This window comes from Cynocephalus volans, chromosome 6, assembly GCF_027409185.1.
Source record: "Cynocephalus volans isolate mCynVol1 chromosome 6, mCynVol1.pri, whole genome shotgun sequence".
In the NCBI taxonomy this organism is placed as follows: Eukaryota; Metazoa; Chordata; class Mammalia; order Dermoptera; family Cynocephalidae; genus Cynocephalus; species Cynocephalus volans.
Window position 1 is genome coordinate 108,889,577 of NC_084465.1, and position 26,138 is coordinate 108,915,714.

The 26,138-nt window shown below is 39.9% G+C and overlaps 1 protein-coding gene across 1 annotated transcript; it reads left to right on the forward strand.

Annotated features, from left to right (window-relative positions):
• Nucleotides 1-7,181: 7,181 nt before the first annotated feature.
• Nucleotides 7,182-15,999, forward strand: MPV17L (MPV17 mitochondrial inner membrane protein like). The gene is made up of 3 exons (XM_063101257.1): nucleotides 7,182-7,491; nucleotides 15,785-15,814; nucleotides 15,896-15,999. The coding sequence occupies exons 1-3, from the start codon at nucleotides 7,182-7,184 to the stop codon at nucleotides 15,997-15,999; spliced, it is 444 nt and encodes a 147-aa protein (XP_062957327.1).
• The last annotated feature ends 10,139 nt before the right edge of the window (nucleotides 16,000-26,138 follow it).

Below are 26,138 nucleotides of genomic sequence, written 5' to 3' on the forward strand. Positions count from 1 at the left end.
ATACTGTGCCAATTATTAATTTGTCATCTCCCAGCTCCAAATATATCCTTTTTGCCTACTTGGGAAAAATGGATCTGGGCTCTTTAAATATTTTTCCTTTGACAGCTGGCACAATGCTAAATTTTGTCTGTAGAGGGCACTGGAGAGACACTGCAGGAGGAAAGCATTTTGCTTCTAGGTTCCTGTTAGTGGCTTCCACAGTGCAGCATACATGGGCCAGCAGCTTTCACTGGCACTCCCCTCTGGTGTTTTTGTAGCAGAGTAACTTGTGTGAGACCCTTCCCATGAACGGTTTACTCCAGAGGGTAGATTTCCAGGCAGTTCCTCCAGCCAGCAGGGCATCACAGCAACTCTCTTCTTTGCTATTCAGTGAGACAGGACTGTGCCCTCCCCAACATGGTCAGAATCTCAGCCATGTGAAGAGGGCTTTTTTTTTTTTTCTTCCCCTTAGGTGTCCTATCTCAGTTGTTGGGGTAGTGGCTGTTCCTTGTACCCCATGTTTTTATAATCGTTAGAGTTCTTTTCTTACTCCACAGCTCCTCATTATTCCAATCCCCTGTTAACAATTCTTTTGTACAGTTGATCTTTATTTGTAGATTCCATATTTGCATATTAGCCTACTTGCTAAAATTTATTGGAACCCTCAAATCAATACCTGCTGTGTTTTTGCCATCATTTGAAGACACATATATGCAAAGAATGGCAAAATATTGGAGTCACACAATGCATCCATTTCAGTTGAGCTTGCACATGGCAAATCTCTGCCTCCTTGTTTCAGCTTTCGTACTGTAAACAAGAGTCCTTTATGCAGTCTATTTAGTGCCACCATTTTTCACGGTTCTGTGCCTTTTGTTAGCGATTTTGCTGTTTAAAATGAAACACTCAGGCATAGTTCTGAAGTGTTGTCCAGTGTTCCCAAGAGCAAGAAAGCTATGATCTGCCTAATGGATAAAATACATTTGTTAGATGAGCTTTGTTCAGGTATCAGTTACAGTGCTGCTGGCCATGAGTTCAATGTTAATGAATCAACAATATATATTAGATAAGGTGTCCTTCAACAGAAACACACATAAAACAAGGTTTTGTATTGATCGGTTGATGAAAACGTTGTGACCAAAAGTTTGAGGGAACCTAATCCTGTATTTCCTTAAGAGCACTGATTCATTATTCACTAATTCAGCATCTTTATAGAACATAAGTACTTGGAATACTGCAAATCAACTATATTAGACTTTTCTAATTACAGTATGATTTCTTTCCTGATTGGACAGACTGATAGAATACTAAAATCATCTCTAAACTGTTACTGCACTAATTAGTTATTTCTTCTACACATTAGTGGAGTCATACATTTTCTGCAGTAGTTGAAGTTTCAAAGTTTCAAAAAAAGCATAATTGGAGAAGAAAACTCTGTTTAATTCACTTTGTATGCAGAAATTCTTAATTCATTAGCATGTTTGAACATGTACTAAATATATATCTTTAAAGCTACCTCTAATGTTGGGTTTTTCTTAATTTCAGATTTTTTATTTTATCTCTTTTTTAATGTATTTTAAGAGAACTTACAAAGGTATTCCTATTCACAATGCTTAACGATGGAAAATTAATGAGATAAATTCAACTCACTGTTCTATTATCCCATACCAATTGTAGGTAAAATAATGACTTAAAATAAAGCTGGTGACAACACAGTTCCTGAACCTGAGAAACACTCTACTTCAAAATATTTCTTTACAATTTCAAAATGTTAAGTTGCAAGTGAGGTCTATAACATCCACCACCCCTATTAAGAAATCTGTTGCCACATTTTAATATTCTATTGGAGATAGGACAGAAAAAATGGGGAAGTATTTTGAACTTTGAAAAAGTAAAGACATAAAATTTTAGCCTTAGTATTTTGTTTCAGCTCTGGCCAACATGAAAATGGCCTGAAAATGATCATGTTGATCTAAGCACCTGTTCTGTAAATTTGTGTCAATGCAATCGTAGGAGCTGGCTAGGTAGAGACAGACTTCTTAGGCACAGTTTTTCTACATCAGAGCTGAAATACAGTGATTTCATGACAGACTTGCTTAATACCACTTCTGCTAACACGATGAATTAAGTCTCTGATGGGAGTCAGGCTTATATTCTCTTGTTCTAACCTCCGATTCGAACATTCTTTCCCAGCTAGACAGGCCTTTCTCTGTATGCATGTTTGAATAGGGAGTGACTGCCTCTGACTCTCACCCCCGTAATTTCAATCCCACCCATTCAGATCCATCTGAATAAAAATAATTTTTTAAAAAGAAAGTCATATTGAAAATTTGCATAAAGCATAGCTCTTTTTATTAATGTGTAGCCACATTCTAAGCAAAAACCTTGTGCTTGCTGGGTACACCCAACTTCAAATTAAAGCACCCCCTTCCATTCAGTCACTGCTGGAGAATTTCCAGAGCTGACATTAGAATGAAGGACTGAGAATAGTGGTTACTAGAGACTGGGAAGGGTAGGGGAGTTGGGGGGATAGTGAGAGGTTGGCTAATGGATACAAAATTATAGCTGGATCAGAGAAATAAGTTCTAGAGTTCTATAGCACTGTAGGATGACTATAATTAACAACAACTTATTACGTATTTTCTAATAGGTAGAAGAGAGGGCTTTGAATGTTCCCAACACAAAGAAATGACAAATGTTTGAGATGAGGGATATGTTAATTACCCTGATTTGATCATTAAGCATCATATACATGTATTGAAATATCACATAGTACCTCATAATATGCACAATTACTATGTATCAATTAAAAATACAATTAGAAAGAAAAAATGAAACACTCGGGAATGAAGGGGTTGGTGGGTAAGGAAATCATGGAGGGAGGATTAGATATCATTTCCTTGTCACCTCCCTGCAGCCTCATTTCAGGTGACAAGGAGAAAGGTGGCTGCTTCAGTTTCCTGCTGGGTGTGCACACCCACAGGGGCAACAGGTCTCAGAGGTGCATGTTGAAGGAACACGAGGAACCTCAATGCTACCTGTTTTTGAGGGGTGACCTTAGCTGACTGCTCCATTAGCTCATCGGAAAACACACTTACTGGTCTTAAAGCCTTTTAAGTATAGTAGTCTTCTGTTTTCAGTAGAAATTTCAGGATTTGCAAGAGAAGTTATGTTTTAGACACTGTGGCCCACTTGGTGGCTCTTATTAAGCCTCCATTCATTGAAACACAATGAAATAATAACAGCTACAATAAGCTTCATTGTAATCATCTGAATGTGTTTCCAATGTGATCCTTAGTTGTAAATTGAAGCTCAGTTCCCACATCAGTACTTATTCCCTGCTGAGTTTCTAACAAAACTTCCCTTTGCATTTTAACACAGCCTTATGTCCTTCAGTCACCCCCACTGCACAGGGATATTAATGCCACATGAATGTGTCGCCTCTTTATTGCCAGAGGACTCTGAATCACAACTTCCACTGATGACGAAGCATCAGTGTAATGAATTAATTTATCTTAGAGCATCTCCTCTTGTTTGAAGACCATGACTCATTTAGCATTTGCTTGAGTAATACATTGTCTTTAACCACTGAATTTTTTTTTATTGCTTTTAAGAGACACGAACACAGCAACAGATTTAAAACCATCTAAGACTTTTACGTATTCATTTCTCTTCCTTTCAGCCCCTATTAAGTAAATATGTTGAGATGTTTGATAAAGATCACCATGGATCTTGGAGGATATATGTCACCAATCTCTCCCCTCATTGGGTTTCTGTGAGGAGTCATGAATCAGTGTAGAGAACTGATAGATGAAGTAGGCACTTAATAAATGTTAGTCCCCATGTACCAGCCAGCTGCAAAACAAACAAATGAACAAAGTCAGTCTCATCCCTTTGGGATTGCTAGATTTAGCAAAATAAACTTAAAAACTACGGGGCACCTAGTTAACTTTGAATTTCAGGTGAACAATAAAAAATTCATTAGTGTGAGAATGATCCAAATATTGTATGGCACATACACTAAAAAAGCTATTCACTGTTTATCTGAAATTCAAAGTTAACTGGGCATCCTGTATTTTACCTGGCAACCCTAATCTCCCTCTCAGCCCACATTCCTGCTTCTAGTCTCCTTTTTGAAGAAGCCAGTTTTGCTCCATTTTTCTCTCTGACAAATTTGGTTAAGGGAGTTGTGTATGAATCACTAGGGAAATTTTCCTTTTTTCATAGACCATAAGAATTTAGACCTAATTCAGGCAGGAATTAGATTTTTTAAAAAAGCATTGCAAATATAAATTCTTTCCACAGCATATAGTTCAGTGCCTGATACATCAAAGTGCTCAGTGAATACTTATCAATTGAATGAATGAATGAACAAATGCTTGGACAAACAGATGGTCTTGATTTGCATGTGCTGAGAAATGAATAGTTTGATTTCACCTAACATGATCAATTACTGTCAGGTGAGACTGAAAGGATTACAGAGAAGGAAGGCATGACCAAGAGGGGTGTGGTAGGCTGAATAATGTCCCCCCAATGATGTTCTCGTCTTAATCTCCAAAACCTGTGAATGTTACTTAACCTGGCAAAGGGGACTTTGTAGATGTGATTAAGGTAGGGATCTTGAGATGTGGAGATTACACAGGTGTGCCTAATGTAATAACGAGTGTCATTCTAAGAGGGAGGCAGGAGGATCAGAGCCAGAAAAGGGTATGTGACATGGAATGACATAGAGAGATTGAAAGATGACCTCCAAAACCCTAAGATGACAAATTTGTGTAGTTTAAGCCATTAAATTTGTGATAATTGTTACAGCAGCAATAGGAAAATAATACAAGGGGACTATAAGTCATTAGCAAAGAAGGATGTTTTGATGAGCTAAGATCTTGCCTAGCTGGGAGAAATCTGACAGAAAGATTTACTTTGGACCAGTAACAAGAACAAGGAGAGGAGAGGACTAGAAATTGGCAAATGGGCATATGGAAGGGGTGAAAGAACACAGAAATGGGCTCATTCCCAAGAACTGAAGAGAATGGGTGTATATATTAGTTTGCTGGAGCTGCCATAACAAAATACCACAGACTGGGTGGCTTAAATAATAGTTATTAATTTTCTCACTGCTCTGGAGGCCAGAAGTCCATGATGAAGGTGTATGCTTGGTTGGTTTTGTTCTGAGGCCTCTCTCCTTGGCTTGCAGAGGGCTGTCTTCTCACCGTGTCCTTACACGGTCTTTCCTCTGTATGAAAACACCCCCGAGTCTCTTTGTGTGTCCAAATATCCTCTGCTTATAAGGACACTAGACTGGTTGAATTTTAACTTAATTTTAACTTAATCCCATTTTAACTTAATCATTGCTTTAAAGGTCCTATCTCCAAATACAGTCACATTCTGAAGTATTGGGAGTTAGGGCTTCAACATATGACTTTTGGGGGGAGACGATTCAGCCCATAATAACAAGGGTGATAAATTGAGGGTCAGTCTACAAACTAACTGATTAGTGCCCCAGATTGGAGTCTAAAGTGATATAATAATTCAATGCAACGCAAAGTGATTGGGGATTGGATGTCAGACCAGGAAAAAAGTAATTCAGTGGGACAATACTGGCAATAATCTGAGTAAGGTCTGTAGATTAGGTAACAGTATTACATAAGTGCTTATTTCCATGTTTCAATAAATGTACTATGGTTACGCAAGATGTCAATATTTGGGGAAGCTTGGATGAAGACTATATGGGAACTCTTTGTACTATTTTTGCAACTTTTTCCTAAGTCTAGAATTATTTCAAAATTAAAAATGAAAAATAAAAAATAAAAAATTAAATAAAATAGGGTAAACAAATAGAAAAGAGAGGGAGGGAGAGAGGTTAGGGTTGGATGTGACTATGAAGGAAGAAGAAGAGGCAGGAAAAGATGTGGAATATACTAAGAAGCAAATGTACTTCACAGGGCCTGGTTTTCCAAAGCCTTGCAGTTTCAAATATTGACCTTGCAAGGACAGGAAATTTCCCTCAGTCTATAAGTCTCTGTTGCAAGATAAGGATTGTGGCACAGCAGGTTGCTGGCTGAAAGACAGACTAGTTACTGATTGTTATGTAAAGATACTGAGAAATTGCTATAGGAAGGAATGTTTGCTAAGATCAAGCTTGTGTTGATAAGACCACTTCATTGCCTTACTGGAACGTCATCTGGCTTGTTTCACTGAAAGTTACCAGCCTGTACTGTTAAACTATAACCCCACCTTTGTTCTCTTCCTGTAACTTCCTAGTTTGGAAAATAAATGCAGGAAGAGAACCCCAATGCGGGCGTTAATTTCCCGAGGAAGGGAAGTTAATCGCTTTGGGCTTCTCACTGCTCAGTAGAGATGGGCTTTGAGTAATCCTTTGCATCTCCGTCACCCAGGGGAAGTGGAGTGACAAATCCGTGGGGGGCAAAGCAACGGAAAGCAACAAAAAGAAGCAAGGAGACTATGAGTCCGTGAGGTCAGAGATTCTATCTGCTGTTTGGGTTCCTGCTGACGCCCCTTGGTTCTGGGACAGTGCCTGCGAGCTCAGCATATGTCTTTGGGAGGCAAAGATCATCGAAACACAAACCACACAGAAGGCGGAAGGCACAGAGGGTCTCATCTCACGTTCATGAAAGGCCTCCCATTTTAACTTTGGGCATTCTCTGCAAAGGACGTTACACAGTCAGTGTATTGTGCGTGCTGAAAGCGTGAATTCTTTGCATGCAAACATTTAACATACGTTGCTATTTCGGTAACTGAGTTTCGCTGTCCCTTCACTTTTTCCCGTTATTTTTTGAGATGTAATTCACATACTATAAAATTGACCATTTTAAAGTGCACAATTCGATAGTTTTTAGGATAGTCACAAAGTCGTGCAACCATGTTTTCATCACCCCCCAAAAGAACTCCACGCCCGGGTAGCAGTCACTTGGTATTCCCGCATCGCCCAGTCCCGGACCACCACGCATCTATCTTCCGTCTCTAGGGATTTGCCTGATCCGGATATTTCACGTGAATGGACTCCGCGTTATGTGGACCAGGCACCTTTCCGAGGTCCAGCCCTGGCGATGGCCAGTGGCGACCGGATTGGACGGCGCTGGCTGGGTGTGCCCGGGGCGCCCAATCGCAGTCGGGCATCTGCAGGAGGCAGGTGGAGGTGGCGGCGGCGGAGCAGCGCTGGGCCGGGGCGGCGGCGGGAGGGTCGCATGGCGGGCTGGTGGCGGGCGCTGCCGCGCGCGGCCCGGCGCCACCCGTGGCCCACCAACGTGCTGCTCTACGCCGCGCTCTTCACGGCCGGGGACGCGCTGCAGCAGCGGCTGCGGGACGGCCCGGCCGACTGGCGCCAGACGCGGCACGTGGCCACCGTGGCCGTGACCTGCCAAGCCAACTTCAACTACGTGTGGCTGCGCCTGCTGGAGCGCGCGCTGCCGGGCCGCGCGCCGCGCACCGTCCTGGCCAAAGTGCTGTGTGACCAGGCGGTCGGCGGGCCGCTTGTCGTCTCCTCCTTCTACGTCGGTGAGGGGCGGAGGTCGGAGCCCGGATACCCAATCCTGGGGGCGTGGAGGCAGGAGCCGGGGGTGGGGTGAGGGGTGGATCAAGGGGCTGCATGGGGAGGGGGACGCGCTGCAGGATGCTGGGGACTCGGGCGGGAGCAGGGGCTCTAATGGCCTGGGACTAGGGCTGGAAGACTCCCAGTGTTGGGGGCGAGGAGGCAGGGGTGGGGGTGGGGGTTCGAGGGGCTGAGAGGGGAGGGGGAAACGCTGCAGGAGGCTGGGGACCCAAACTGCGAAGGCCAGGGCCAGGGCTGGAGGTCAGGGCGCAGGGGCCGGGGTGTCTGGGGACTGGGGATTGAGGTTTTGAGGGGGAGAATTTGGGGGACGCTGGCTGGCGAGTCATGGGGTTGGGAAGCCGTAGGTCCAGCGGGTCAGGGATCCAGGGATCTAGGGCTAGGGCTGGGACCCTGGGGTTGAGCATCGTTCGAGGCTGGGGGTAGACAGGGCTAGGGGGTCCCTTTCCCTCCTGAAAAAGGCCCATGGGAATATCTAGGAGACCCCAGCTTGACGCCATAGCATTGCAATCCCTGTGAGCTAGTTGTGGGACACGGGCCTCCTGCTCCTCGGAAAATCTATGCCGGGGGCTCCGGGACCAACACACCAACGACGTGCGAGGGGACCCGCGACCCTGGAGGGCAGAGCGTGTGGAACCTGAAGTTAGGCCTGGTTCCTCAGATAATTCATGCTCAGAGTCCCAGACCTGTTTTGGAACATCCCGGCGGGGTCCACAAAAATGTGAGGGGACCTTGGACTTTTGCCATAGAACACTCTATACCTTTGAGGGTCCCAGAACCCTGTCTTCAGAAAATCTCATCTTGGGGCTGGAGGGTATGATTTTGGGAGCCTTCCCTACAGTGGGACGGACTCTGTGGCCTCCATCATCATAGCAATTTCTATAGCCTTGAAGGGGTAGGTTGGGTACCTGGGAAGGGGCCCTGATTCCCTCAGAAAATCCCCCCATGGGTCCTGGGCCTGACTTTGGCATTGGGGATCACACATTACCCCCCAAATGGGAAGGGACTTCTTTTGGTGGCTGTTGGTGCCACTTGAACCCAGTTGAAGAAGCGTACCCTGCCCCATGAGTTTTATTTTGGAGGACCAGATTCAGTTTCTTTCCCCACAGACCCACAGGAAGCATGAAAGACCTGGTTATCTGTTGCATTCTCAGCCAACCATGTGGCTGATGAGGTTAGTGGATCCGGAGAACAGACAGCCTGAGAGCGGGGGCCTCCTGTGTTATCAGAAGGCTGGTGCCTGGTTCCAGGGTGTGACTTCTGGACTAGATTTGCAAAAGGTTTCTTGTGCCTGTTACGATGGTGGTATTGTACACCGGTGAAGGGGTTGGGAGTCAGGGCCTGGGACTATGAGGACCTAATTACTATTTAATCCTCAAACGACCAGTGAGGCAGGTACTCTTATTATTCCCCATGTTACAGATGAGGGAACGAGTCTCAAAGGGGTATTTGACTTGCCCAAAGAAACACAACCCAGGCTCTCAGACATATTCTGAATCTTGATGCCCCAATGGTGAGAGTGTTGTCAGTCTGTCTGAAACCAGAAAGGTGCTGCAGTAACAGGGTTTAGGGGATGCCTGTGATTCAGGCCTGAGGCCCCTGATTCAGATTTCTGCCCAGATTGCTGCTTTGTTTTGCTTTTTAGATTTCTGATCCAGTTTCCTTCTCCTCATGTCACAATGAAGGGAGAAGGTAGGAGGATTGAATGTTTAAAGCACTACTTGAAAATTGCATGAATCAGATGATCCTTTGTTCTGTGGCCAGCTTGGGGAGGATAATAAGTGGTATTAAGAAGTCTGGCTTGGGAGCCAGACACCTGGGTTGGATTCAGTCTGTTATTAACCTCCTTAAGCTATTTTCCCCCTTTGTAACTCTACCTTCCTCAGCGAATTGTTTAGGAGGGTCAATTGAAATGAAGCATGCAGTGTATAGCATTTAACTAATGCTGGGGAAGTGGAACATGGTAGTACCAACATTTTATTGGGTTTTCTTATAAGCCTTGTTCTGAGAATCCCCCGCAAATGGACTAATAAAGCTCTTGTTTCTTCTTCCTCCTATTCAGGGTTGGGGGATCGTTTTAAAGCACTCTCATTTTTACACCCTTCCTAAAACAGGAGAATTTTGTCCTTGCTCCCTGAATTTCTTTCCAGGGATGTTGAAGATCAAAGTTTTCAATGTTTTAGGAAGACTGAATTGGTGTTCTGCTTTCAAACGCTGATTAGAATAATACTGAAGAAATATTTGTAGTTGCCAGAATACCCAGAGTTCACCAGCCTTTTATGAAAGAATGAAATTAAATTTAAAAAATTTTAACATTTCCCCAAAAGTTTGGAAGGTAGAGAAATGTCACCAATAGTCCAAGTCTTCATTTACTATTGTTTTTGTAAACTCTTACAGTTTTTAAAAAAATAATCATTCTGCTGTAACTTTAATACCACCTATTCTTACTTCATTTTATCATCTTTAAAAGTTTATCCATTTTTAGAATGGCGATTATGTTCTCTTTTCACTGTTGGGTCAAAAGGGACATATTAAGTGACATTGGTGATTACTTTACATATTGGAATGAGAAGCTTGAACATAAACTGTCCTGCAGTAATCTTCCTACTGAATCTTTTTTTTTTGGTTTTTTTAGTGGCTGGCCAGTATAGGAATCTGAACCCACGACCTCAGAGTTATGAGGCTATGACTTAAACAGCTGAGTTAACCAGCCGAGTTAACCAGCCAGCCCCTTCCTACTGAACTTAAAGTTCTTCTGGTGTGTGTTTTTCAATAGGTATGAGCATTCTCCAGGGAAAGGATGACATATTTTTGGATGTGAAACAGAAATTCTGGAACACGTATAAGGTAAGATGACAGGTTTTTGAAAATGTAATCAATAACTTTTTGCATATATTTAATGTTAAGTACATTTTAATAAAACTATTCTTAAATTATGGCTCCAGTTGAGTTGGCAAAAGGATCCAATATTTTGATAGAGAGATCTTAAATTTGTTTTGATTGATGAATGACAAGAGGCATTAAGAGTGTCTATACTTCTCATGAATTGGAAAGAAATACGAATAATATCTCTGAATTTTAGTCAGTGTTCACAGTGATTTCTGACTGTATTATATTTACTCTTACTAGTGATCACAATTTATTTAGTAAATTTTGGAGCCTGTTTGCAAAATAGGAATTGTAGGATGGAAGTGGCTTAATGTGATCATTGCCATGTTCAGAACCAGTGTTTCCAGGTGTGCATTCTGCTGAGTCTTTGTGAAAAGAACTTTCTTAACATCACACAGGTATTGACAGAGAGGATAATGTTTCCCAGGGTTATCCCTAGGCTTAAAGCAAGTCACCTGTTGTACTGTTTGCTTAGTACAAATCTATGCAATCCAGTCCAACAAACGTTTATTCACTTATTCAGTGAAGATTTATTGACCAGTGTCCTTAAGACCTGGCAAAATTGGGGATGTTTTCCATTTCTGGCCTAGAGCATGTTTGATTCTGTTTATCAAACATGATGCTGTTTACATGAATTTTCAGGGTTCCAGAGTAATTAGCTTAGGGTTTCACATGTGCTTAATTCCCTATGAAAGGCAGTGCCAAACTGCACCCAGTTGCTATCTGCACTGCTTCTAGCATCTTCTGCTGAATGGTTCTGAGCCCCAGACTGGCATCACCCACTTGATGGTTAGAGGCAGTCGAAAATGAGAGTGCAAGCCATAGGCCTCCCCTGAGTCCCTGTACTCAGGGACAGTTCCTACAGGGAAAGAGTGTTCAGAACTCTTGTTACTCCTCTTGGGGCAGAAGGTGTGGGTTCATGGTGACATCCAAATGTGATTTTCTTCTGCTTTATTTTGGAAAAAGGAACAAGTTTTCCTATGATTTCATGGGCCTATGGAGATGTATAGTCATCCCTTAGTATCTGTGGGAGATTGGTTCTAGGACCTCCTGCAGATACCAAAATCCACAGATGCTCAAGTGCCTGATATAAAATGGCATAGTATTTGCATATAACCTATGCACATCCTCCTGTCTATTTTAAATCATCTCTGGATTACTTATAATACCTAATACAGTGTAAATGCTATGTAAATAGTTGTTATACTGTATTGTTTTTAAATTTGTATTATTTTTTATTGTTGTATTGTTTTTTATAATATTTTTTTTTTTTTCTTCAATATTTTTGATCCATGGTTGGTTGACTCTAAGATGCGGCACCTGCAGATATGAAGGGCTGAGTGTACATCTGTCATTTAAAAAAAGAACAAGAAGCAGAATTGGGAAAGCAGGACTTTAAGTAGGGATTTGCTGATGTTTTGGAGTCTCCTCCCTTAATGCAGATATACAGCCTGCATTTTGGGGCAGAAACGGGGGGTCCTTTGCATACCTATTTAAAAACTAGTGGTCACAACGTGTTAGTGTCATCTATTCCCATGAGAAGAAAGGGGGTACCAGCAGCCTGAAGCCCAACCCCATTTGGAGACTTTTTTGGAATATCTCCCATAATAAGAAACTATCTGCCAGGTGCTGTGCTAGGTGTTATGGAAAGATATGAAAAAACATATAAAACACACATACTGTCCTTAAGGGACTTAGAGTCTAGTGGGATAGATAAATAAATAAATCACTACCTAGAATGCTACAAGAAATGCTTTAGGGTCCCAGAGCAGGTGGATACTTAGCACAGTATGGAGGTGTGGTGGTGGGGATCTAGGAAGGATTCCTGGGGCAGATGATGCCTGAGCTGAGTCTTAAAGAACAGTTGGAGTTAGGCGAATACTTGGGGACAGATCATTACAGGGACAAGAGGAGCTGAACAGAGTCAGCAAGGCATATAACATTGTGACATGCCTGTAGGGGAGAAACTACATGCAGTGTGGTATTCATAGAGTATTAAATATGAGTTGTGGAGCAAGTGGGAACCAGTTTGGATCTTGGAGGGTGTTGAATGCCATGCTGAAGATCTTGAACTTCACCCTTAGGTAATAGCAGCAAGAGAAACCAGTCAGGGGTTATTACAACCGAGTTCACGTAAAAATAAGGAAACAGTGGGCATGAGAATGATTTGAGAAATATTTAGAAGGTAGAATTGGTAGGTCTTAATGATTGATTGGAAGTGGGGTAATGGAGGACACATCTAGGAAGACCCACATTTCTGGCTTCAGCAACTATGTGGGTGGTGGGTCGTCACTTGAGATAGGACATAGAGGAAAGGGAGCCAATTTGAGAAAAAAAATGAGTTCAGTTTGGGAAATGCTGAATTCCAGATGCCTTTAGGATGTTCAAAGGGAGATTTCCAGATGCACAGGGGAGAGTTCATTACTGTGTTTATTTTCAGTGCTCAAGTGTCCCAGATTTGGCCAGTGGGAGTCCCTTCCAGCTGGTTCCTATGTCCTTGTGACATCCCCCATCTTTTTCCTTTTTTTCTTTTGTTTTTAACGACTTCCTTTACTTTCTGGAATAACAAAATGTTCCAGGCTTATCTTGTACCTTGTACCTGGCCCTGGAATCAGCCATTTCTCTGAGGAGTCCTGATTCCTTTTTGTGGGGAATGATATAAGAGACCAAGATCTGGGCACTAGATTATACTACATTCTGACAAGAGAAAAAATGGCTGATATAAAGTAAAGCCATGTTTGGATGCGTTTAGTCTTCTGATTAGTTTTGCTAAAGTATTAAATTCTTAAATGAATATACACTTCAAATATAAAATATATATTATATGTAATATATTTTTAAAAACATACAAATACATATTAAAGCTTTTATTGTAACTGTTTATTTTAGAAAGTTTGGAAAATACAAATCAGTAAAAGGAAGAAAATAAGTCTGTAATACACTTTTTTTTTTAGCTGACCAACGTACCTTTATTTATTTATTTTTAAATTTTATTTTATTTATTGAATTAAAATTGATTATACATATTTTGGGGGTTGAACATTGAGATTTGTTGATCAAATCATATTAATAGCATATATATTGTTACAAATCATAGTTATTCTTTATGCCCCTTGTCCAATCTCTCCTCTTCCTCCTCCCTGTCCCCCTCCCCCCTCTAATTACCCTAGATTTCTTCTCTCCTTTTGAAAGAGTACTGGTTACTCTGTTAATTTGTTGCCTAGATGATCTGTCCAATGCTGAGAGGTGTGATCTGGTTCCCCAATATTGTCATAGAGCAGATGCTTCTTCTGTCACTATGAAATGGGCTTTGTGGAGAGAGACATCCTCTTCTTTTCTTTATCCCTGCTGGTGACTCTCCTTGTGTCAATGCACTCCAGAATTAGAAGGAACATCTGCATGGTGATTGTGGCGTCTAGCTACTTTCATGGCAGCCATGGTTATTGTGGTGACTGTGGCAGTCCACCCACATGGAGGTGATGTTTTTGGGAGGGTGGTCCAGTCCCCTTCTCCATATCTCGGGTCCCTGGGGTGGGCCCTGAGGCACTGGTGTGGTGTGTCTGGTTGTGGGAGGGGGGTTCCGGTCCCTTTCTCCATGCCCTGGGTCCCCAGGTGGGCCCCAAGGTGCTGGTGTGGTGTGCCTGGTTGTGGGAGGAGGGTCCAGTCCCTGGCTCTATGCCTCAGGTCACTGGGTGGGCCCTGAGGTGCTGGCTCAGTGTGTCTGATTGTGGGAGGGGTGTCTGGTCCCCAGCTCCAAGACACTGGTTCCCAGGAAGGCCCCAAGGTGCTGGTGGTGTGCCTGATCTGGAACTAGTTTTTTGTCCTTTGCTTACTTCTAACACTGGGGAACATCCTGTGGGAACTAGTAATTGAGCTGTGTGGTTAAATTGCTGCTTTGCTGTTGTTTCTCTAGGGAAGACTTTTTGTGCAGCTCAGCATTTAATGGTTGATCTTATAGGTACTTCCTACTCTCCAAAGACCTGGTGGATCTGCGTTGTGTAGAAACTCTGATCTGGGTCTGAGTTTTTTCATCAAACTGCACCCCAGGCAATTCTGCATTCCCGGCCAGTCTCCTCTGAGTGGTCCTGCCCTGACTGGGGGATGGATCGGCTGTCCTTGCTGTGCCCCAGTGTTCTCCAGGTGGCTCATCTCCCCCACCGCCTGTGCTGCAAACACTTCCCATGGGACAGGCCCTGCGTCAGTCCCTTGCAATGACTCATCAGCCTCTGAGTGGCTCCCCTTTTTCAGTTGTTCTGGCTCCTTGCTCCTGCATGGGTCCATGGGAACCCTATTAGTGGTCTTGCTGTCCTGGGGGCTGCCAAGGCCCTCTTCTCCCCTGCCTTCTCCACGTAACTCTATCCGAAGGGCACAGCTGCGGCTTCTGCTGGCTCCTGCTCCATGTGCTCAGCAGCTCCAGCCTTAAAGCAGCCATGGCCCTAAATGCTCACAGCAGTTTTTTCTTTCTCTCATCATGGTTTCTCCCGCCTTCATGAACTCCATAGGTCTCTCCTCCTCTTGCCCTGAGCTCCAGTGTCTCCAGCTTGGCTGATGTTTCATTTTTATAGTTGTAAATTGGTTGATTTGTGGGAGAGAGTGATGCTGGGAACTGTCTCTTCTGCCATCTTGACCAGAAGTCCCTGTAATACACTTTTAAGAACTATTTTGACAACCTCTAGCCTTTTTTTTTTTTTTTTGAGATATAATTTATACACTAAGACCTCTATCTTTTTTTGGTTAGAATGTATAGGATAAAACCTGTTGAAATAAGTCTATCTAAATATTCTGTAATTCATAAAAATGTCACCTAAACTTCTTCTATCACATGACATAGTTTGAATATGTTATTAGCAAATCATTCCATAAAGAATGGTTTGGTATATATGAGGGTACTTTAAAAAGTTCACGGAAAAATAGAATTAAAAGATAATACAATCTTTCCATGAACTTTCTGAAATACCCTCTTAGTTGTAAGAATTCACTGATGATCCTTGTATTTATAAATATATTCCTACATCATTTACTTATGCTAACTGGGAAATTCCAATACGTAAATATATGTTGTTATTTCTCAAGCAGTTGTCTTCCAGGACTGATACTGATTCTGGTAGACTTTTCATTCTGGAACTATGAATGTAACTAATAAAAATGTCTTGTATTTAAATCTTTTCCCACAACTCCCACCCTCCTCTACTCTACAGGATTTACATAGTCTAATTTAATAGGATTAGCCTGATATATAATAACCACCTTGGCATTCTATCTGCCTAATGTTTCATAATCTTTTATAGATTGAGCTGTGTGATTGTTTTGTGTGATTAAAAGGCATTCTAATAAAGATTTTTTGTATTGCAGACTGGTCTGATGTATTGGCCTTTCGTACAGGTGAGTTTCAGATGACTTGGAATATTAGCTCATGGCTTTGGTTTATACAGAGCCCTAACAGACTCTCTCTCTGTGTTCCAGCTAACCAACTTCATCCTGGTTCCTGTTCAGTGGAGAACAGCTTACACTGGACTCTGTGGTTTTCTCTGGGCTACCTTCCTTTGCTTTTCACAACAGAGTGGTGATGGTACATTGAAATCAGCTTTCACCTTCCTTCATATGAAAGAGACCAGTGTAGTCGAAAGGCCTTCAGAGAAATAAGTCAAGTATTCTCTTAAAGTGCCTAATTTTTTCCCCTGAAATGGACTGGATTTCCTGCAGATAAAATTCTTGACTTACCAGTTGTGTGCCTCCTTTTGAAGAATTAGTATGCCATAGACCCGATTGTTTTTTAATGTTCAATGATAATTTTAAATTTTATGTGAACCTTTCTTTCCCCATTCTAGTCTGAAAGTCTTACTTCTTTAATATCATCACTTGTCTAATATTTTGGTTAATATTAATAACAGTGGTAAAATGGCATTTCAGAATTATTAATATTTCTATTCTGATATTTTAATGACAGTTTAGGAACCCCAGGTTTTTTTGGTGGCTGGCTGGCACAGGGAGGAACCCCAGTTTTGATTGTTTACCCCTCTATTCTAAAATCTCAGGTTATCTCCTAAACACTTTGGGTCACTTTTATACCAAAAATAGTACTTACAGTAAATTTCTATTTCCATAGAATTCAGTCAAAGAGAAGACTGAATAACCAGATTTCTCCCCCTCAATACTGTATAATAATTTATTGTAATGCTGATACTAAAATTCTGAGTACATTTTTTTAATCATCAAAAAAAGAATAGTGTATGATTGGTGTGTTCTGTATAGAATGTATTTTATTACTGTCTTCTATTTTTATAACTTCTGGGCTGAGTACTTTTTAATTAATGTTTTTTAGTTTTTGATTATATTCAGCTGCCTAAAGCACACCATTTCCTAGACATATGAAAAAAACCCAAAATACAGATGCTCCTTGACTTACAATGGTTCAACTTAATGATTTTTTGATTTTACAGTAGTGCAAAAGTGATATGCATTCAGTGGAAACCATAACCCCCTCGTAATTTGAGGGATTTATGATAGTTTCAAATTATGATGCTTTTTTGACTTACGATATTTTTCAGCTTATGATGGGTTTATTGGAACATAACTCCACCATAACTCTAGAAGCATCTATACTTGGGTTCTTAATAAAATATTTTGAATGAGGGTTCTAAGAAATTAATAATTTTTCTTCCTCTGGAAGAACTCTAATCCATAGGTTACGAGGGAAAATAGTTACCCCAAATTTTACGCTGATGTTATATTTTCGAAAATCAGTGCTTTAAAATCTTTATACTTTAAGGTAGACAGGAGAAACTTCCTTCAAGTTTTCATAATCTCAACACCAGCAGATTGTAAAATTATATGAATATCTCAAGGAGTTTCAGCAAATTTCACCTAAGAATTACACAATTCTGTTGCTTCCGATGGCTTATTTCGCAAATTTCAAGATGTGAAGCACTGAAGAGTTAATTTATCTTGAGAATTTATATGTAAGATTAATTTAAGAACATACACCTAAAAATTTTGAGCATATAACTTACATAATTTGTAATATGTCATAAGTACATAACTTATCTGAATTTAATAGGTATTAATATATTTTACACTATTGAGGCAATAATAAGGACATTTCTAGATGGTTTAATTCTAAAATAATTTATTGCATTATTTTAAAAGTTAATATGAAAGAAAAGCTATCTCAAGACACAGACTGGCTGACTGGATCAAAAAGGAGGACCCAACTATATGCTGCCTACAAGAGACCCACCTCACCCATAAAGATTCACATAGACTAAGAGTGAAAGGATGGAAAAAGATTTACCATGCAAACAGAAAAGAAAAACTAGCTGGAGTAGCTATTCTTATATCTGACAAAATAGACTTCAACTAAAAACCATAAAAAGAGACAATGAGGGACACTACTTAATGATAAAAGGACTGATGCATCAGGAAGACATAACAATCATAAATATGTACGCACCCAATGTTGGAGCAGCCAGATTTATAAAACAAACTCTATTAGAACTAAAGAAGGAAATAGACACTAATACCATAATAGCAGGGGACCTGAACACCCCACTGTCAATATTAGACAGATCATCTAGGCAAAGAATCAGTAGAGAAACACAAGATCTAAACAAGACTCTAGACCAATTGGAATTGGCAGATATCTACAGAGCATTCCATCCAACAACCTCAGAATATTCATTCTTCTCATCAGCACATGGATCATTCTCCAGGATAGATCACATATTAGGTCACAAATCAAGTCTCAATAAATTTTAAAAAATTGGAATTATCCCATGTATTTTCTCAGACCACAATGGATTAAAACTAGAAATTAATAACAAACGAAACTCTGGAAACTATACAAACACATGGAAATTAAACAGCATTCTACTTAATGACATATGGGTCCAAGAAGAAATCAAGCAGGAAATCAAAAAATTCATTGAAACTAATGAAAATAATGATACATCATACCCAAACCTGTGGGATACTGCAAAAGCAGTATTAAGGGGGAAATTTATTGCATTAAATTCTCACCTCAGAAGAATGGAAAGATGGCAAGTGAACAACCTAACACTTCACCTTAAAGAACTAGAAAAACAAGAACAACCCAAACCTAAAGTTAGCAGACGGAAAGAAATCTTTAAGATCAGAGCAGAACTGAATGAAATTGAAACCCAAAAAACAATACAAAAGATCAATGAATCAAAAAGTTGGTTTTTTGAAAAGATAAATGAAATTGACAAACTATTAGCATGGCTAACAAAAAAAAGAAGAGAGAAGATTCAAATAACAAAAATTAGAAATGAAAAAGGCGATATTACAACTGATTCATCTGAAATACAAGGAATCATTCGAGACTACTATAAACAACTATACGCCAACAAATTTGAAAATCTGGAGGAAATGGATAAATTTCTGGACACACACAAGCTCCCAAAACTGAGCCATGAAGACGTAGAAAATTTGAACAGACCAATAACAATAAAGGAGATTGAAGCTGTTATCAGAAGGCTCCCAACAAAGAAAAGCCCAGGACCAGATGGATTCACAGCAGAATTTTACCAAACATTCAAAGAGGAATTGACACCGATTCTTTACAAACTATTCCAAAAGATTGAAACAGACGCAAATCTCCCGAACTCTTTCTATGAAGCAAACATCATCCTGATACCAAAACCAGGTAAAGATGTAACCAAAAAAGAAAACTACAGGCCGATATCCCCGATGAATATAGATGCAAAAATCCTCACTAAAATACTAGCAAACAGAATACAGCAACACATACGTAAAATTATTCACCACGATCAAGTGGGATTCATCCCAGGGATGCAAGGTTGGTTCAACATACGCAAATCAATAAATGTGATACACCGTATTAGTAAAGTCAAACACAAGGACCATATGATCATCTCTATAGATGCTGAAAAAGCATTTGATAAAATTCAGCACTCATTCATGACAAAGACCTTCTATAAGTTAGGTATAGAGGGAAAGTATCTCAACATAATTAAAGCCATATATGCCAAACCCACTGCCAATATCATCCTGAATGGGGAAAAGCTGAAAGCTTTTCCTTTAAGAACAGGAACTAGACAAGGATGCCCACTTTCACCACTCCTATTCAACATAGTGTTGGAAGTACTAGCCAGAGCAATCAGAGAAGAGAAGGAAATAAAGGGCATCCAGATTGGAAAAGATGAAGTCAAACTGTCCCTGTTTGCAGATGACATGATCCTATATATCGAACAGCCTAAAACCTCTACAAAAAAACTGCTGGAATTGATAAATGATTTCAGTACAGTAGCAGGATACAAAATCAACACACAAAAATCAGTAGCATTTCTTTTCTCCAATAGTGAACATGCAGAACGAGAAATCAAGAAAACCTGCCCATTTACAATAGCCACCAAAAAAATAAAATACTTAGGAATTGAGTTAACCAAGGAGGTGAAAAATCTCTATAATGAGAACTACAAACCACTGCTGAGAGAAATTAGAGAGGATACAAGAAGATGGAAAGATATCCCATGCTCTTGGATTGGAAGAATCAACTTAACTGAATCTTTATTCATTTGTATCTTCCTTCCTCTTTGTCAACCCCCAACCAAACCCCATTCTCCCGCCCCTCGCCCCTGCCTGCCCCTTGACCACCCCAACAGTCCAAGAAGGCAAAATAATTGTGGTAAGGTGAAGGACCAGAGTATTTAAATGACATGACAGCCTTGCTTTAGGGAGGATGGTGGCAGAGTCCCTTCTCTGGTCTCTGGGAGAAGAAAAGGACAAAGGATCAGTCCTAGGGGGAATTTTTAAGTGAGCAAATATTTGGTGCCCCTTTCTTTCCTGGGGCCCTCTCCTACCTCTAGGAGTCCTCCCCTTCATGCTGTTTGTCTGCAGTGCTGTATCTTCCAAATTAGTTCTTGTTTCTTTTCCCCACCTTTCAAGGCTCCCATTTTCTTCTGGCTGATTTCAGCTAGGTGTTAGAAAAGTTGGATTATTAAGCTATGAGATGTGGATTGACAGCTTCTGTATCTGAGTTTTTATTTTTTATTTAAAAAATTCCTTACACAAACTTATCTCTGGATGGATTTTCAGGAACTATCGCTGCGAGGCGAGAGGAGATGGTGTATTTTCGGATACACTTTGCGTTATGCTGTCTGCTTCTTGCTGGGTTAAAACCAGCCTGGCAGAGGTCATTCCAATCTATTGTGAACTTCTCACAATGTGTGGTCACTATCTGTTTGCATGTCTGTATTCCCTACCAGACTGTGAGCTATTTTTTAAAAAAATATTTATTTATTTATTGAAACATAATTGATTATACATATTTGTGGGGTACAGAGTTGACTATCGGTATCTGCGTACAGTACGCAACAATCTAATCAGGATAGTTAGCATATTCATCATTACAAAATGTACTCATTCTTTGTATTCATTAGCCAATTCCTCCCTAACTCCATTCCCTCCCCTCTCGTAACCACAGTTCTGTTCCTTTCTTGTGAAAGTTCAGTGTATTATTGTGTTTGTTGTTTCTCTCTGTCTTTTTTTCTTTTTTAGCTCCCACTTATGAGTGAGGACATTTGGTATTTCTCTTTCTGTGTCTGGCTTATTTCACTCAACATAATTTTCTCCAAGCTCATCCATGTTGCTGTGAATGGCAGAATTTCATTTTTTTTTTTTTTTATGGCAGAGTAGTATTCCATTGTGTATATATACCACATTTTCCTTATCCCAGACTATGAGCTTCTTGAGGGAAGAATATATTTCTTATTCATATTCATATCTGGAGTGTCCAGCACAGTGCTGGCACACAAACTCGGTAAACATTGCTGCATGAATTAATGTAGTTTGTGGGTTTCTCCCCCTGTCACTTTTTGCCTCTTGACTGGTTCTGGAAGTCTGGATTGATCTCCCCTTCACTTTCATCCTTACATGCAGGCAGCTGTCCTGTCTTAAGTCAGCTCAACACAAACCTTCACCAGCTCCAGGCCCAGGACCAGAAAATTCTGTTGTTTTCTTGGGAACGGCAATGACTTGTGGGCTTTTGTTCTTCTGGCCCCACGTGTATATATCCCCCAGAAAACCATCTCTTCATACCACTGCCCAGCTCTGCAACACCAGAGTGCTGCTCTTTGAGAATTGGGTGAAATTATAGCAGTTGGACCCTCTTCAAACCACTAAAGAACCCTTGTTCACATATGTGAGTATTTCGTAATTTGTGGTTGGTGCATGAGTGATGACCACCAGCTCACCACTGTTGCAGAATTACAGTGAGCATTCCTCTCTGGGACCCCTGGAATCATAACATGTGGGTGGTCACCTGTTCCTCTTCCTCTTCCATTTTCACGCTATAGGACAAAAAAATATGTATGACCTGAAAATGGAAATTCAGCCAGCTAGCCAGATCATTGCCAAGTAACAGGAGAACTGAGTTCATTTTCACTTTAGGTTGCTAATGGATGGAGTGTGTGTGTGGTGAGTTGTGTGCATGTTGGGGGCTGAGAATTGATTTCTGTTAGACAGTAAGCCCTTTTGGAGCTGAGACTATACAGCACTTGATGACAGTTCTTAGCAAAGGACTCAGTCCTTGAATACTCTGTACCTCTATACGGAGGTCAAATAGTTGGTCAAGTACCTGCTGTGTCTGAAGATTGTCATTTTAGGATTCATGAGGAAGATCTGTATTTGTTCATTTTCTAATGCTTGTGTCATTGGTCTGCTCTTCTGAGCCATGGGGCCGGAAGCCTCTTTTTCATATTTTGGGTGGAAAGTGTTGTAAAAGCAACATCTGTTGCTTCATTTTTATGTTTAAATTTTATGGATATAATTGGGTGGGAGACATGGGTTACAATCGCAATTTGTGGCAATGGGCATGCTGCCAGTATGAATCTGGCTTTCACATCTTGGGCATGAAGGGTGACAATTAGCTCTATATCTCATGAATATTCATAATTAATAAAAAAAACATGCATATTAAAATTTTGATGTAATGCGATTTAGTGTATATGAAAAATAAATGAATTTTAATTAAGTACAGCAAATGACTGTTTTGTGTTATGGGTGATATGGTTATTCTAGCAAATATGCAAAGGTAATGATATTTACATTCTGTAATCTTTCCTGATTATCTTTATTGCAAATACAAGATTTATGCCTTTACTTTGGATTGAGATAAAGTCCTCCCTTGGTATCTGTGGGGGGATTGGTTCCAGGACCTTCCATGGATACCAAAATCCACAGATGCTCAAGTCCCTGATATAAAATGGTGTAGTATTTGAATATAACCTACACACAGCCTCCTGTATACTTTAAATCATCTCTAGATTACTCATAATACCTAATACGATGTACATGCTATGTAAGTAGTTGTTATACTGAATTGTTTTTATTTGTATTATTATTATTATTATTTTTGAATATTTTCTATCCGTGGTTGGTTGAATCTATATGACAATACAGTTGTTCTACTGTGTTGTTTTTATTTGTATTATTTTTTATTTTTTTGAATATTTTCTATCCATGGTTGGTTGAATCTGTGGACATGGAGTCTGACTGTAAAAGTTGTCCTTATCTGTTTATGTGTGTCCTTTATCACTTATGGAATCCTTCCAAATGTTGGCCTACTTTCTGTGTATGCTCATCTTTACTGTCATAGAGCTGAAAATTTAGAATTGAAGTTATTCCCAAGTGACTTCTCAAAAAACCATTCTTTTTGTGACACAAGTAGAAAAAAATGTAGTATTAAGATTCCTCTTAATAGTGCTGAGGAGACAAACTTACGCCTGAAATTCAAGTTTTTTTTTTTTTTTCAAAAGGATAAAGTATATTTATTCTAAAAAGTGGAAACAATCTAAATGTCCATCAACAGGGGCTAGTTAAAAAAGAATATGATCCATCCATGCAATGAAATATTTTCAGCCCTCAAAAACATACGCTGCCATAAGAATATCTTTAAAACATATTATGCGGGGGGAAAAAAGCAACGTGTGTATAATGTGAATTTTAACAGGTTCACGAATATGTATATTTGTATATGCAAATCTATGCATGCAGATAGCTGGGAAATGCTTGAAATGATGAATAAGAAACTTAATAGTTACTAGCAGGAAGTAACCTGGGAGTCTCAAGAGAAAAGGAGGCTCACTTTTTAAAAAAAGAGTGTGGTAAAATACATATAATAAAATTTACCATCTTAGCCATTTTTAAGTGTACAGTTCAGTGGTTTTAAGTATATTCACATCGTTGTGTAACCGTCACCAGCATCCATCCACGGAACTCTTTCCATCTTGCAAAACTGAAACTCTGTACCCATTAAACGGCAACTCCCCCTCCGCCCTCCCCCCAGCCCCTAGCAACCCCCATTCTATTTTCTCTCTCTAGATGACAACTCTAGGTACCACATAAAACTGGAATCATAAAGTATTTGTCCTTTTGTGACTGGCTTATTTCACTTAGCATAACGTACTCAAGGTTCATCCAGATTGTAGCAAGTGTCAGAATTCCCCTCCTTTTTAAGGCTTAATAATATTCGAGACTCACTTTTATAGCATACTCACTTGTTCTGCTTAAATTTTTTTTTTTTTTAGTTTTTTACAATTTATTAATCTTTCTGTGAAAAATTCACACAATCATTGCAGATAAAGTCACTGCTGAATCTTTACTCCTGCTTTTTGCCAGCACCAACATTGGCCTTTGCAGTCATCCCGACTTTCTGCATTCTGATCTAGTGTTCCTTTTGCTGTTTTCTTGAGGTCTTTTTTTTTTTTTTTTTTTTAAATTTTATTTTGTCGATATACATTGTGGCTGATTATTGATCCCCATCACCAAAACCTCCCTCCCTTCTCCCTCCCCCGCTCCCCGCCAACAATGTCCTTTCTGTTTGCTTGTCGTATCGACTTCAAATAATTGTGGTTGTTATATCTTCTTCCCCCCCCCCCCCGGTTTGTGTGTGTGTGTGTGTGTGTGTGTGTGTGTGTGTGTGTGTGAATTTATATATTAATTTTTAGCTCCCACCAATAAGTGAGAACATGTGGTATGAAATTCAAGTTTTTGAAGCTGCAAACATCTTCCACTTCCAGTGCTTATGTGGCTCTTAGATCTAGTCCACTAATTTCTTCTTCTGTGATTTAAATTCTTTCCTAACGTCTTGACTGAAATATATCTCCCTAAACACATTCAGTGAGGGAACTGAGAATATGCACTTGAAAAATATGTTGAATTGTTTTGTAGTTGAATTCAGCAAATATTTTTATATTTATCTTATTTATAAATGTACATACCTGAAGGTCACATGCTTGAAGATCACGTTAGATTTTTCCGGGGTTCAGGGATCTGAACCAATTTGCTATCCTTTCTGTTTTTATTCCATCTTTATTTTAGGTCCCTTTCTGTTGTTACATAGATCTGTTGTTATAACAGTTCAATATTATAAGTGAACTGTTGTGTATATAATGGGAACAGTAAGTAGTTGTCAGGAAATCACTTTGGAGTGTGGGAGAGATAGGATTCCCTTCCTTGTACACAACACTTAGCTTTTAGTTCCATAATTTGAACAGGGATACAACAAATGAAATAAAGTCACATGGAGAGCTCAGCTTTCAGTTTTATTCAATTTTCATGCATCATTCTATCTGAATGCCTTCTGCTTAAGGGTTGTAAATTAGAAAATCAAAATAAAAACCACTAAAGCAAAGCGAAAATATTCCTTGTTCAGTTGACTTCTACAATAGCAGATCTCTAAATTGAATATTAGAATATTTGTAGAGAAAAAAATGTGTGTCAGTAAAGTTTCTTGTATATTTTGACTATTTGACTTTGTGTGTGTGTGCTACTAAAGAAAAGTGTGAGGAAATCAGTTTATGCATGGGTTGAATACCAAAGAAAATGCTTAATAATATTTAGAGGACTTAATCAAAGGATAGGAACCTACAAGGCAGAAATGATAATCTGTCAAATTTTTGCAGACTGTTTTTGCTTCATAGTGATAAATAATAGTAACGTGAACCAAGATGTCCAGGCTTCTGGCCAATAATGAATTTGTGAGAATAAGTATTTGAGAACTTCCTACAGGTGACATGTGGATTTCTGAATAGAGCTAATGATTGCAAGTAGTTTTTTTTTTTACCCTCTGGGAGAAATTATTAAGAGCAATATATATGTCTTGAGTCATTTCTCAACAATTAGGAGCAATTATGCTTTTACCTAAAGAAATGAAAAACTTTTCACTATGTTTTTTAAAAGGGTGTATAAAATATTAAAGTATAAGGTGAAGGCTAGAGGAGGGAATTTTTAAACGCAAACGTGTAGAAAGAATGATAAACAATACAGACAATTTTAAAAGCTAAAATCAACCGCTTGCCCTTAACTTTCCACTATGCTGTGCCTGCTGCAGGCTGGTTTCTTCATCCTATCAGAAAACCTAATACTTCCTCATGTGTCCTCTCCTATCTGTTTTGTGCCTCCTTTTTATTCAAGTCCTACTTGTTAACCATTTTTTCCCCCTTTCTTTTGCTAGGTTAGTGTTTCGTCCCTGTCCTGGCTCAGAAGGGCTTCTGGAACTAGCTCCATTCAGTATAGGCTCCAAAGTCCTTCTCTTCCATCCTTCTCCCAGAGTTAAGGAAAATAGGGCTTTCTGCACACGGTAATTTCAAGGGCTGAGCCACATCTGGACCACTGATGGGTGTGTATGTCATGCTGGAAAATGTACACGCGGGCAGCAAAGAGAACT

Coding starts and splice junctions, on each gene's coding strand:
- MPV17L (XM_063101257.1), top strand. CDS start 7,182: ATGGCGGGCTGGTGGCGGGCGCTGCCGCGCGCGGCCCGGCGCCACCCG. Junction 7,492..15,784: donor CGTCTCCTCCTTCTACGTCG/GTGAGGGGCGGA, acceptor TTTGTATTGCAG/ACTGGTCTGATGTATTGGCC. Junction 15,815..15,895: donor TGTATTGGCCTTTCGTACAG/GTGAGTTTCAGA, acceptor TCTGTGTTCCAG/CTAACCAACTTCATCCTGGT.